We start from the raw sequence: 14,178 nt of genomic DNA on the forward strand, positions 1-14,178 counted from the left end.
AAACAATACTTCCCCCAGGGAGCCTCCCCACAAACCCGTGTCATCCCAGTGCTACTTCGGGTCTCTGTGGATTTGCCTTTATAGAAGTGGAATCATCAGTGATGTGTCCTTTTAATCTGGCACATTTAACACAATGTTTTCCAAGGTTCATCTGTAGTGTAGTATTTCTCAGAATTGCATGGGCTTTCACAGCTGAGTGTTTATTAACATTTTGTAGTCTAGATTCAATTTGATAATGCTTTTTAAGGTTTTTATTTATTTTCATTTTACTTGAAAGGCAGAGAAACAGAGGTCTTCCATCCTCTGATTCACTACCCCAATGTGGGCAACTGTCAGGGGTGGGCAGGCTGAAGCCCGCAGCCTGGAACTCCATCCAGGTCTCCCGTGAGGGCGGCAGGGACTCAAGCACTTGAGTCATTGCTGCTTTGGAGGAAGGGTATGGTTAGCAGGAAGCTGGATGGGAAGTTGCTGGCACTCAGATACGAAATACAGATGGCGCAAATGCACCGCAAGGCCAAACACCGCCCCCAGTGTTAATAATTTATTAACAAATGTTGTGTCGGAGCCCATGAGGGGATGTTCACATTTTCTAATTCCCCCTCGGCTACGTGGATTATTTAGAAACTTGTTTAATTTCCAGAGGGTTTGTCTTACTGCACCCCGGTCTACTTCCATTCTGTGAGAGGACACACTTTGCCTGCTGTCATCTAAGCTTGCTAAGGCCTCATATGCAGTCTGTCTCGCTGTACGGTTCTACGGGCGCTGGAGGGTATGCACTCTGCTGCTGCCAGGTGGGGTTCTGTAACAGTAATTCAAGCCAGCTAGCTGTGGGTGCTGCTCACTTGTGTTCTTTGCTGATTTCCCATGGCACAGTCCTGCCATCGTGGAGAGAAGGACATCTGGAGCTAGTGTTTTGAATTTGGCTGTCTCTCCCAATCCTGTCACTTTTTGCTTCATGAATTTTGAAGCTCCGGTGTTAGATGGAAATGCATTTGGAGTTCTTACGTCTTCCTGGTGAACTGACCCCTTTGTAAGTAATTTTCATGTTCTTCTCTGATTGTTTGCTCTGAAAACTGCCTTGTCTGATATTAAAATGTTCATGCCAACTCTTTTAAAAAAATGTTTTTTCAGCTACTTGACAGGCCAGGCAAGAGAGACAGAGAGACAGAGAGAGACTGAGAGAGAGGCTGGTGCTGTGGCTCACTTGGCTAATCCTCCACCTGCGGCACCGGCATCCCATATGGGCGCCGGGTTCTAGTCCCAGTTGCTCCTCTTCCAATCCAGCTCTCTGCTGTGGTCCAGGAGTACAGTGGAGGATGGCCCAAGTGCTTGGGCCCCTGCAGCTGCATGGGAGACCAGGAAGAAGCACCTGGCTCCTGGCTTCAGTTTGGCGCAGTGCAGCGGTCGTGGCGGCCATTTGGGGAATGAACCAATGGAAGAAAGACCTTTCTCTCTGTCTCTCTCTCTCACTGTCCACTCTGCCTGTCAAATAAAAAAGAGAGAGAGAGAGAATCTTTCATGCGTTGGTTCACTTCCCAACTGCCTGTACCAGCAGGGCTGGGAGGGCCAAAGCCAGGAGCCTGAAGTCTGGCCTACTCGCCCACATGGGTGGCAGGGCCCAAACACTTGAGCCATCATCTGCTGCCTCCCAGGATGTGTTAGCAAGAAGCTGGATTGAAAACAGAGGAGGTAGGCCATGAACTCTGATATGGGACGCAGCTGTCTCAATGCTGTACCACAGTGTCTGCACCCAGTCCAGCTCTACTGATCAAGGTTTCTATAGTATATCATTTCCCCATCCTTTATATATGTTCATACATATATGTTCATACATATATATGTGTGTTCATACATATACATGTTCATACATATATGTTCATACATATTTTCCATCCTTTATATATATATGTCCTATTTAAATCTAATTTCTTGTAAACGGTGTGTAACTGGGTATTGTTTTTATCTATTCTGACAATGTCTTTTAATTATGTATAATCCATTTTTAAAATTTTTTTAATTTTAATTTTTTTTTGACAGGCAGAGTGGACAGTGAGAGAGTGAGAGACAGAGAGAAAGGTCTTCCTTTTTGCCGTTGGTTCACCCTCCAATGGCCGCTGCGGCCAGCGCACCATGCTGATCCGAAGCCAGGAGCCAGGTGCTTCTCCTGGTCTCCCATGGGGTGCAGGGCCCAAGCACTTGGGCCATCCTCCACTGCACTCCCGGGCCACAGCAGAGAGCTGGCCTGGAAGAGGGGCAACCGGGACAGAATCCGGCGCCCCGACTGGGACTAGGACCAGGGGTGCCGGCGCCGCAGGCAGAGGATTAGCCTAGTGAGCCACAGTGCCCGCCCAGTTTTTTTTTTTTTTTTTAATTTTAAAATTTATTTGAAAGGCAGAGCAGGTGCTTGCATGCACACATGCGCAAGTGAGAGAGAGAGAGAGAGGGGGAGAGAGAGAGAGAGAGAGAGAGAGAGAGAGAGAGAGAGGTTTTCCCTCTGTTGGTTCACTTCCCAAGTATTGACAACAGCCAAGGCCCGGCCAGGCTGAAGTCAGGAGCCTGGAACTCAGTCTAGGTCTCGCATGTGGGTGGCAAGGACCCAAGTACTCGAGCCTTTACCTGTTGTCCCCCAGGGTGTACATTAGCAGGAAGCTGGATTGGAAGTGGAGTAGCCAGGACTCAAGTCAGGCACTGCAGTGTGGGTTGTGCATCCCAAGCAGCGGCTTAGCTGCTGCACCACAACACCTACCACTCCTCCCCATTTATTTGTAGTGTGATTATTGATCTGTTTGGATACTTTATAATTTTTTTGTTTCTGTTTGTTCCACTTTTCATTCCTCTATTTATACCTTTTTCTGCCTCCTTTGTTATTATTGTAATAATAAACAGCAACTCTAGGAATCAGTGTACTGAATCTCTCACAGACTTCTTAGGAAGGCATGATTGCTGACTTATAACTTACAATAGTTCAGTTTACAACTGTTCAACTGTACAGTGGTGCAAAGGCAATATGCAATCAGTGGAAACCATATTGCAGTTCTGACCTTCGATCTTTTCCTAGACAGGTGATGTATGATATTATAGTTCTGTCTTACAGAGCTGGGCAGTGGCAGTAAACTACAGCTCCCAATCTGCCATGAGGGACTGTGCCGTGTGGCTATCATATCTGATGGGTTAAGTGTGTTAAATACAGTTCAACCTATATTTTCAATGGCTTTATCAGGACATAACCCCATCATAAGCAAGGAGCATCTGTATTAACATTATAAAGGAATGCAGCAACTGCATTCATACAGGCTATCTTTCCATTCCCTCTTAATGTTGAAGTCATATATTAAATTTACATGTATTACAAACTCAATGTTAGATTTTTTGCTCTAAACCATTAAATATATTTTTAATGAACCATAATAGGGGCTGGTGTTGTGGCATAGCAGGTAAAGCTGCCACCTGCCATGCTGGCATCCCATATGGGAACAGATTTGTGTCCGAGCTACTCCACTTCTAATCTAGCACCCTGCTAATGGCCAGGTTAAAGCAGTCAAGGATGGCTCAAGTGCTTGGGCCCCTACACCCACATGGGAGACTTGGAAGAAGCTCCTGGCTCCTGGCTTCAGCCTGGCCCAGTCCTGGTGGTTGCAGATGAAAGATCTCTTTCTGTAACTCTGACTTTCAAACAAATACATTTTTTAAAAGAACCGTAACAGATCCACTTAACAGACGTCATCAGTGTAGCATAAGATTAGACATTATACACAAATGAAATGTATGTGACATCTACAAAAAGCTCTACCTGACAGCGGAATACATATTCTTCTCATGCACATGGAACTTTCTCTAGCACAGATCATATGCTAGGGCATAACACAAACTTTCAATAAAGTGAAAAGAACTGAAATCTTACAAAATATGTTTTCCATGCACAATGGAGTGAAGCTAGAGACCAGTAACAGAAATGTGAGAAATTCACAAATATGTGGAAATTAAACAACATATTTCTAAAGAACCAGTGCGTCAAAAAAGGAGATCCAAAAGATATTTTAAAATACTTTGAGGTGGATGAAATGAAGACACAACACACCAGAATTCACAGGATACAGCCAAAGCAGAACTTAGTTGGAAATGTGTAGCTGTAAGGGCTGTTTAAAAGTGTATCTTGAGGGGCCCACGTTGTATTGTAGCGGGTTAAGCCATGGCCTGAGGCACCGGCATTCCCGGCTGCTCCACTTGCTCCTGCTCCCTGCTGATGCACCTGGGAAAGCAGTGGAAGATGACCCAGCCCCTGGAACCCTGCACCCACATGAGAGACCTGGATAGAGTTCCAGGCCCCTGCCTTCAGTCTGGCCCAGCCCTAGCTGTTGTGGGCATTTGGGCCGTGAACCAGCAGATCAAGATCTCTCCCTCCCCTGCCCCTGTAACTCTATCTTTCAAATAAATAAATATGACTAAGAAGTAAGAAATCAAAGTATACCACTATAGAAAATCAGCTAATCACAAAGGGAGACAGCAGAAAGGAATAAAGAGAGCCTCTCCAAAATGATGGAAAACAACAAAATGGTAGTAGTAAATCTTTTTGGTCATCAACAATTCCTTTCAATTATTGATTATAAATTAATTGTTGGGTTATTGTTGAGTTATATAACCAGGAATGCAAAGTTGATTCACTTAAAAAGTTAACATACATCAAAACTAATAAAGGCCAGAATCACAAGAGTGTCTCAGCAGATTCACTGAAGGCCCTGAACAAAATCCAGCCCCCTTTCACAATGGGAAAACTCAACCCACTAGAAATAGGAAACCTCGTTACACGGTGGAGAGCATCCACAGCGCTCACAGTCCTCCTGAACTGTGAGAGACAGAAAGCATTCCTTGTAAAAGCAGGAACAACAAGTGTGTCCTTTTTCACTGTCTCTGTTCAACATTGTGCTGAAAGGTTTAGCCAGGGCAATCAGGCAAAAACAAAACACAAAAAAAAATACAACATAAAAGGCATCCAGGGCCGGCGCCGCGGCTCACTAGGCTAATCCTCCACCTAGCGGTGCCGGCACACCAGGTTCTAGTCTCGGTCGGGGCGCCGGATTCTGTCCCGGTTGCTCCTCTTCCAGGCCAGCTCTCTGCTGTGGCCCGGGAGTGCAGTGGAGGATGGCCCAAGAACTTGGGGCCCTGCACCCACATGGGAGACCAGGATAAGTACCTGGCTCCTGCCATCGGATCAGCGTGGTGCGCCGGCCACGGCAGCCATTGGAGGGTGAACCAACAGCAAAGGAAGACCTTTCTCTCTGTCTCTCTCACTGTCCACTCTGCCTGTCAAAAAAAAAAAAAAAAAAGGCATCCAGATAGGAACAGAGCTAATAAAACTCTCTCTACTCACAGGTGACATGAGCTCAAATAGAGAAAACCCTAATGAAGCCTAAAAAAACAAAAACAGCCACTGGTAGCTTTGGGATCCGCAAGGAGGGAAGGCCTACGCTTCCGGGAATGGAGAGTCCCTACCTGTACTTCCAGGGAAGAAAAGTCCTTGTCAAGGTCCCTGCGGGTGCCTAAAGGTCAGCCAATGAGGATCAGACCCGCCTCAACCTTTAACCCCCATGCCCTGAATCTATAAAAGGAGCTCTCCCAAACACTGACGCGCGACTTACCCGGCTCCCACTCTGTTGGGACCGGGGAACCTTGCCCGGGAGCGGAACCCCAATAAAAGCCTGTGAATTAACTGATTTGTCTGCCTGGGAAGATTTGTTATGTGCCGGTCACCTTGCAGCCACCACCACTAACAAAACCCCAAACTATCAGAAGGAATGAATGAGTTCAGGGGCCAGTGTTGTGGCACAGAGGGTTAAGCCACGGCCTGTGACAGCGGCATCCCATTCGAATTCTGGCAGGCCCACTTCCTGCTAATGCGCCCGGGGAAAGCAGCAAAAGGTGACCTATGTACTTGGACCCCTGCCAACGACATGGGAGAGCAGGATGGAATTCCTGGCTCTGAGCTTTGGCCCAACCAGCAAGACCATTTGGGGAGGGAACCAGCAGATCGAAACTCTATCTCTCTGCCTTTCAAATAAATAAAATCTTTTAAGAAAAAATGGTAAATAAGGTTGTACACTATAAGGCCAATACATATACCCCCCATCCAGTTGTTTATTTACATAAAAATACTTCAAAGTCTTTATGAAAATTGACTTAGATTAAAAAAAAGTTTTGAAATCCATGCATAGTTTTTTCCCCACATTTTCATGTACTTTTTGAAGAACCCTGGCATTAGAAATGTGTATTATGAAAAAAAATGCATGGATTCCAAAAACTTTTTGCACCTAAACAAACTTTTAATTCCTTTTTTCCCCGTTACAGTACTCTAGTGCACGAGCAATGAACAATGTGGAAACGAAAGTTGAGAAAACAATCCCATTTACAATAATCTCAAGGAGAGTAATTATGAATAAATTTAGCCAAAGAAGTAAAACGCTTGTAGACTGGAAACTACACAACACTGGTGAAAGAAATAAAACAACATTATTTAAACCAATGACATCTGTGTATATGAATTACATGAAAACATGTCTACATAAAACTTTGTGTGAATTTTTTTAAACATTTATTTATTTGAAAGAATTACAGAGTGAGGAAAGGGAGGGAGGGAGGGAAAGAGAAAGAGAAAGAGAAAGAGAGAGAGAGAGAGAGAGAGAGAGAGAGAGAGAATATCTTCCATCCGTTGGTTCACTCCCCAGTTGGCCACAATGGCAGGAGCTGCGCCAATCTGAAGCCAGGAGCCAGGAGCTTCTTCCGGGTCTCCCAGTGGGTGCTGGGGCCCAAGCAATTAGGCCATCTTCTGCTCTTCTAGGCCACAGCAGAGAGCTGAATCGGAAGTGGAACATCCAGGACACGAATAGGCGCCCATACAGGATGCTGGAGCCACAGGCGGCAGTTTTACCCGCTACACCACAGCACCAGCCCATGTGATTTTTTTATTTTTCAGCTGCACTATTTATCAGTCAAAGGTGAAGACAACCAAGATGTCCATGTACTGAAGAACAGATAAGCAAGGTGGTCTCTCCACACCATCGAATGTTATACTGCCACGAAAAGAATGAAAGTACTGATACAACACGGATGAACCTTGAGAGCATTAAGTGAAAGCAATAATCACAAAAGCCCACGTAGTTTATAATTCCATGTATATGAGAAGTCAAGTAGGAGCAAGCAAATCAGAGACGAAGTGGACTCGTAGTTGCCAGGGGCTGGGTGGAGGTGGAATTAGGAGAGCCTGCGATTGCTAACACGAAAGGGGTCTCTTGCTGGAATTTGGAAGTAGACGGTGGGGATGGCTGTACAACATCGTGAATTTATTTTTTTTAATCACTAAATGAAATCCTAGGGAGAATGTAGATGCTGTTTTGACCATCTATCTGGTTAGGCTCAGGATACAATTCCCAGCTCCTCTTTGCAGTCTGTGGTTTCTTTTCTTTTTCTTTCTTTTTTTTTTTTTTTTTTTAAGAGAGAAAGGTCTTTCTTCCATTGGTTCACCCCTAAAACGGCCGCTATGGCTGGCACGCTGTGCCAATCCGAAGGCAGGAGTCAGGTACCTCCTCCTGGTCTCCCATGTGGGAGCAGGGCCCAAGGACTTGGGCCATCCTCCACTGCCCTCCCGGGCCACAGCAGAGAACTGAACAGGAAGAGGAGCAACCGGGACTAGAACCCAGAGTGCCAGTGCCGCAGGTGGAGGACTAGCCAGAGTGAGCCACAGTGCCGGCCAACAGTCTGTGGATTCAAAATTGGTTCAGTTTCCAGCGAGTTCACAGGGCTACTCACTTCTGTCCCACAGGTCGGGGTCCATCTGCTCAGCTCAGCTACAGGTATATAAAGTTAAAAGACCCTAGCTGTCTTCTGACACTGGGAAAGAGTTATGTGAAAGTTTCAGAAATAGGGGCTGGCGCTGTGGCGCATTCCATATGGGTCCGTTTCTAGTCCCAGCTGCTCACTTCCGATCCAGCTCTCTGCTGTAACCTGGGAAAGCAGTAGAGGATAGACCAAGTCCTTGGGCCTCTGCACCCACGTGGGAGACCCAGAAGAAACTCCTGGCTCCTGGCTTCGGATTGGCACAGCTCTGGCCATTTCGGCCATCTGGGGAGCGAACCAGTGGATGGAAGACCTCTCTCTCTCTGTCTCCTTCTCTGTAACTCTGTCTTTCAAGTAAATAGAATAAATCTTAAAAAAAGTTTCAGAAATAGAGATTAATGTTCAAGAATAGCACATCCTAAGTAAGCAGGGATTTCAGAGGAGGTGGATTATTGAGTGGGAAGTGGTATACGAGTAATTTTCAAAATACTTAATTTGTTTGAGCTAAAATAATCCTCATAATCACATCTGAATATGTGGCAAAAGAATTTCCTTTTAATAAACTCTTTTCATCATGCCCATCTCTAGTATTTTAGAAATTAAGACCTATACCGAATCAGTAACATATTTCTAGAAATGAGATTTTTTTCAGCTGTGTTCCAAATACAGTACTGTGACTTCGCAAACCTTAAAGCTTATTCAGATCATGAATTGAGTGGCCCCAGACACACCCTCTTCTAGAATTCACTTTATTTTATTTTTTATTTATTTGAAAGACAGAGTTACAGAGAGAGCTAGAGACACAGAGAGGTCTTCCATCTACTGGTTCACTCTCCACAAACAACCTCATCCCGTCGCCCAGGAGCCAACCTTCCAGCGGGAACGGAAGCAGATCTTTACATTGCATGCCTTAAATGCTACGTCAGAGGTCAAGTGCAAAGACCTAGTGGAACAAGGAAAGTGACCAACGGTGCTTGAAGAAATCAGGGAAGAGTTTACAAATGCAGTGACATTGGAGCTGAGTCTCACAAGTGAGAAGGGTGCTCTTGTGACCAGGGAGTCGGTCAAGAGGTGGAAAAGACCGTTCTGTGTGGACGTGTGCTGACCCTGAGAGAAGGCAGACGTCACACGGGGTGGCCAAGCTGGGGCTGCCAGTCAGAAGGCCAGCTGAGGTGATGGAGTCTGCAGTGGTGAGATCTGGGGCGGCTTCAGGCTGTGGGGAGGGAAAAACTGAAGTCAACTGGTTACTAGCTCCAGAGCCTGGACAGAGGGTGATGGGGAACACGGGCCATGGAGGAGACCCCAGGCCCTGCATCCCTGGCTGCCTCCTCTGCCCAGTATCTGTTCATCTCTCTTGATCCAGCTCCTCTAGGAAGCCCTCCCTCCCTCCTTAATGCCCCTGCACTCTCCCATCCCCAGGCTTGTCCCATTTCATGGAGGCACAATGGCCTGGCTCACCTTCCTAGGGGAGCAAAAGTAATGCAAGACCCCATTCTGACAGAGCCAGGAACCTCCACACTGAAGGTAAGTCAAGAATTAAGGGAGGACCAAACACTGCGATGACTCAGGCTTGCTGGGTGTGTATGAAGACACGTATATCCTTCATGAAGAATTTTTTTTAAAGATTTATTTTTATTTATTTGAAAGATAGAGTTACACAGAGAGAGGTAGAGACAGAGAGAGAGGTCTTCCATCCACTGGTTCACTCCCCAGATGGCCGCAATGGCCGGAGTTGCGCCAATCTGAAGCCAGGAGCCAGGAGCTTCTTCTGGGTCTCCCACACAGGTGCAGGGACCCAAGCACGTGGGCCACCTTCTACTGCTTTCCCAGGCCATAGCAGAGAGCTGGATCAGAAGAGGAGCAGCTGGGACTAGAACTGGCACCCATATGGGATGCCAGTGCTTCAGGCCAGGGCTTTAACCCTCTGCGCCGCAGTGCTGGCCCCTCATGAAGAATGTTTTAGCAGTCAGCATTCACACTGAATAGTGGAAGACTCCACCACCGTTCTTTCTCCCATTCATATATGTTTCTATTATATACATGGACACTTACATACATTAGATATATATAGAGAGAAAGAGATAGATAGATGCCATTCAAATTAACACTACACAACAGGTTATTGTTAATAATTATGAACATTTATTAAGCACCAAGAGTATATTGTAACGGTTGATGTAGTTCCCTGCATTGGGCTTACAATATAAAATGAAACCCAAGAACGCTATATGCTGACCTTAAATTTTCCTTCACTTGGAAATGGCTATTTGGCAAGTTGGTGAAGCAAAATGATGTACGACTTTGGCTGAGGGTTACTAAGGCTTTCTTGTACCAATTTCCCTGACTACCCCAGGCTTCCTAAGAACAAGAGTACTTAACAACTGGGTAAGAACAACGAATTGCTTCAGACTGTCCTGTAGGACTTTAAATAAAGAGATGTTGACTGGCCTGGGGTTGTCAGTAGCCAGGGTACACTCCATGGTACATACTATGGTCTAGACCAAGTTCGTCTTCCATTTCGTATAGACCTTTTCCCCTTCTTCTTTCCCATGTACAATGGCTCCAATGATACCCCTACAAGAGAGCACCGTACGAGGTTACTCTCCGCGGGTGTCCCAGGCCTCCGAGGCCAGCTGTCAGGAAACAGCACTGAGCAAAGACAGCAGTGGGACTCCTGGCTACAGGAGATGCTGGGCTGCATAAGGCAGATGGGTTCAGCCCAGGCATCTTCATTAAGCATAAATGTAAATGCTTGCTTTGCTGCAGTACTTGGAATTCATGTAAGTGCTTCTGGTTTCGGTATAGGGTTATATAAGAATTTAATGTCATGACCCAGTACTGGCAAACCCTGTCCTATTTTGCCTATACCCAGGGTATAATATTTAATAAATACTTTAAAGGTGTTCAATGCTGGTTGGTCATATTAGCTGACAAAGGCACACTGGAAGGTTTTTGCTTTTTACTGTCAAATGACCATTCTAAATTACACATACATTCTTAGACTATATATTGTTTATTTTCAATCACCTATGACAGTTCTTTTAACTCTAAAAGAACACTAAAAAAATAATGTAATTGGTTATGTTTTCAGAAAATAAAAATAGAATTTAATCTGAAAAGCACACGCACAAATATTTTTTAAAAGCATGCATACATGTATTTTAATGGCAGAGTATTAGCATCCTGAGATTTTTCTTTAATGGCAAAACAAGGTTTCTGTGATTTTTGGAAAAAAAATTTCCCTTAAAAGTCTCTCTCAGCAACTTTCTGCTTAAACAGCAGCAGCAGCAACACTTCGAAATGTTCATGAAGCTTTGCTGACAAGTTGCCCAGAAAGAATGTCCAGACGCTTCAGGATCAGCCATTTATACAACAGGGTCGTTCCCTAGTTCTGACCGACAATCAGACTTAACATCCTGCTTCCATTAATAAGTGGCATTTATATCTCCCAGTTACAGCAAATAAAATCCAATGAGTCATGATATTTGAAACGGAAAACCTAAAACACATATCAGCATCACTCTCATCCACTGAGACGATAGGAATTAATTTCAATGTGTTTCCCCAAGAAACAGGAAAAACATTTTCGTATTTTTATGACAGCTGCGATAAATGAATTTGGGTCTACAGATCTCACCAGTGCACTTAATTTTTAGTTGGCATTGTAGGAAACAGCTAGAATTCCTGATTAAAGTATGCATTTTTTAAGGCAAAGCAAGACTGATTACATATATAAAGCATACATGTTAGCACGGTTACAAAAGCAACATGACCAATACATACATATCATCTACCTCCTCCAGGTGACACATTACAAGCCACATAAAATTTAATTCCATGTCCTATTCTAAGACTACATGTTTGACGTTAAACTTAGACGTACAATTGCTGTAATACATTAAAAAATACTTAATTTTTCCAATATTGTAAAGGAAGCAGTATTTTCAAAGGCCTTGTATAATTTTTTTGCACAAAATTCTCAAAGACATACTGATGGCTAGCTATAACTAATGTGCTAAGTAATCATACAAAGGTGAGGTTCACAAGAACAAAATATAAAACTAAGCATAATAATTACTCCATGTAACAAAAGAATAGAATCAAGTAGTTCTGAACACACCTTTTTTCTTTCCTTAGTAATGTATGCATTCATTGTTACAGCTACTGGTCCGATAAACTACACACACTGAGACTGTTTAGGACTCATTTTTCTTGGTTCATTATTCTTCCTTCTATCTTCCCCAAAAGCAGTTGGAAGTAATTTTCTTTTTAATACAAAGTAAAATGCTTATATTATTTTTTATCTGGATATATAAAAACTGATTTCTTTCATTTAAAAAATTATATTTAATTTGGTGGTCCTAAACTGAAATTTAACATTTGATCATGTATCATCTACAAGTCAACACTGACAACAGTTAACAAAGGCAGATCTTGATTTCATCAGCATTTAAATATAACTTTTTTTAATCAGAAAAAAAGAGATGAGAATCATTCATATAAGTGTTCTTCACTCTCAACTGCTCAGAGCTATAGCTTTAAGTAAGGGCAGATCAAGTTAAGTCATGTTAGTAATCTTTTATCTTTGCATAGAAGAGAAAAAATAAAATCAAGGAAGTTACTTCCTTCCTAAGGTTTCAGCTAGTTTCTTAAGTCTTTTCTTGAGTTCCAGTGGAAATTTCTCATAGCACTTCTTGCAGACTGGCTTCATGTCAAACTCCACAAATTTATTCCTAAAGATAATAATTACATAAAAAAGACAAATTAGTGGAAACGGATTCAACACAGATGTAAAAATGTTTCTTAATAGCACTATATGGTAGCATCTACATTCCTGTTAGTAAAGAACTGTAATTCCAACCTTAAATTCTTTCTGTGGTAAACGTAAAAAAATTCATAGTATTAAAAACTGTCCCCTAACAATGGGATCGCTTATCTGTGTAACACAGAATAATAATTTACATTACGTTTCACTCAGTGCTAAGTAAAGAGAAACCCAATGTAGACATAATTTAGGAAGTAGAGTAAACCACAATCTAAGGGCCATGAGAGCACGTTAAGGAACCCCTGCAACACCTAGGGCTGGGCCAGCACAAAGTCCCTCAGGCCAGGTCTCTCCCAGGGGAGGCAAGGACCCCAGTACTTGAGCAAGTGGAATCAGGACCTGAACCCAAGCACGCCCGTGTGGGATGTGGGAATCCCACGTGGCGCCTGCACCGTGGCCTCTGACACCTGCTCCACCCGCTCTTTAAAGCAGAGCAATACACACTTTGAATGCATCTGACCAAGCTGTCCTGGGGAAGACAGCCCATCTCACCGCATCTGACCAAGCTGTCCTGGGGAAGACAGCCCATCTCAGCCGCATCTGACCAAGCTGTCCTGGGGAAGACAGCCCATCTCAGCCGCATCTGACCAAGCTGTCCTGGGGAAGACAGCCCATCTCAGCCGCATCTGTAATGCACTTCCAGCAGGAAAGCACAGTGAGTTAGCACTGCTGGAATTCAGACCCTTTAGTTTTGAACTAAATACACATTTTATAACTTGTTCATTGTCTGTGAAATTGCACTTAGGGAGAGTTTGTGGAAACGTTCAGAGGTACACTGTCATCTAATACGTCTGGTCCAAGCTTTCATGCATTCTTCAGGGCTGGCGTTGTGGTACAGTGAGTTAATGCACTGCTTGTGACACCAGCATCCCCTCCTGGAATGCCTGCTTGAGTCCCAGCTGCTCCACGTCTAATCCAGCTTCCTACTAATGGACAAATGGGATAGCAGCAGAAGATGGCCCAAGTACTTGGATCCCTGCCACCCATGTGGGAGACCCTGGCTCCTGCCTTCCAACTGGGGCAGCCTAGGCTGTTGTGGCCATTTGGGGAGTGAACCAGTAGATGGAAAATGTTCCTCCCTCCCACCTTTTCTTCTCTCTAACTCTGCCTTTCAAATATATAAATAAGTGTTTTTTAAAAAATACCAGGAACAAGAGAGTTTGAAGACATCAAGGAAATGAATTCATAAACAGTGGCATATAGGCACTGTGTGAAGGGACATATAGCAACACCGTAAGAGTAGGTATGTACGACAATGAGATAGGACTTGGCTTGGATACAAAACATGCTGAAAGAATACAGAACTTCAAACACATGCACTTTTTTAAAACATCAAACAATATTTACGATTTATCAGTTAAATGTCTTCAGCCAAAAAACCAAAGACCAGGACTCTAAAAGCTGTGTTATTAGACTAAAATATTTTAAAACTTCTCCTACTCTCTGTTAAGAGACAGGAATTCTTCCCCTTGAAAGAAAAGTCCTCTCTGATGTATTGTAATTAAAAATAAATAAATAAATGAAAG

The 14,178-nt window shown here is 43.9% G+C and overlaps 1 protein-coding gene across 22 annotated transcripts in view; it reads right to left on the reverse strand.

The window, feature by feature from the left end:
* Positions 1-9,946: 9,946 nt before the first annotated feature.
* Positions 9,947-14,178, reverse strand: part of LIMS1 (LIM zinc finger domain containing 1) — a 153,500-nt gene continuing 149,268 nt past the window's right edge. For all 22 annotated transcript variants that reach the window (XM_070068683.1, XM_070068685.1, XM_070068682.1 and 19 more), the window contains one exon: positions 9,947-12,560. Coding sequence is in view for 13 of the 22 variants with exons in the window: in XM_070068682.1 (XP_069924783.1) it covers positions 12,446-12,560 (115 nt within the window). In the remaining 9 variants the exon portion in view is untranslated. The remainder of the gene's footprint in view (positions 12,561-14,178) is intronic.

Source organism: Oryctolagus cuniculus, chromosome 2, assembly GCF_964237555.1.
Source record: "Oryctolagus cuniculus chromosome 2, mOryCun1.1, whole genome shotgun sequence".
Lineage (NCBI taxonomy): Eukaryota > Metazoa > Chordata > Mammalia > Lagomorpha > Leporidae > Oryctolagus > Oryctolagus cuniculus.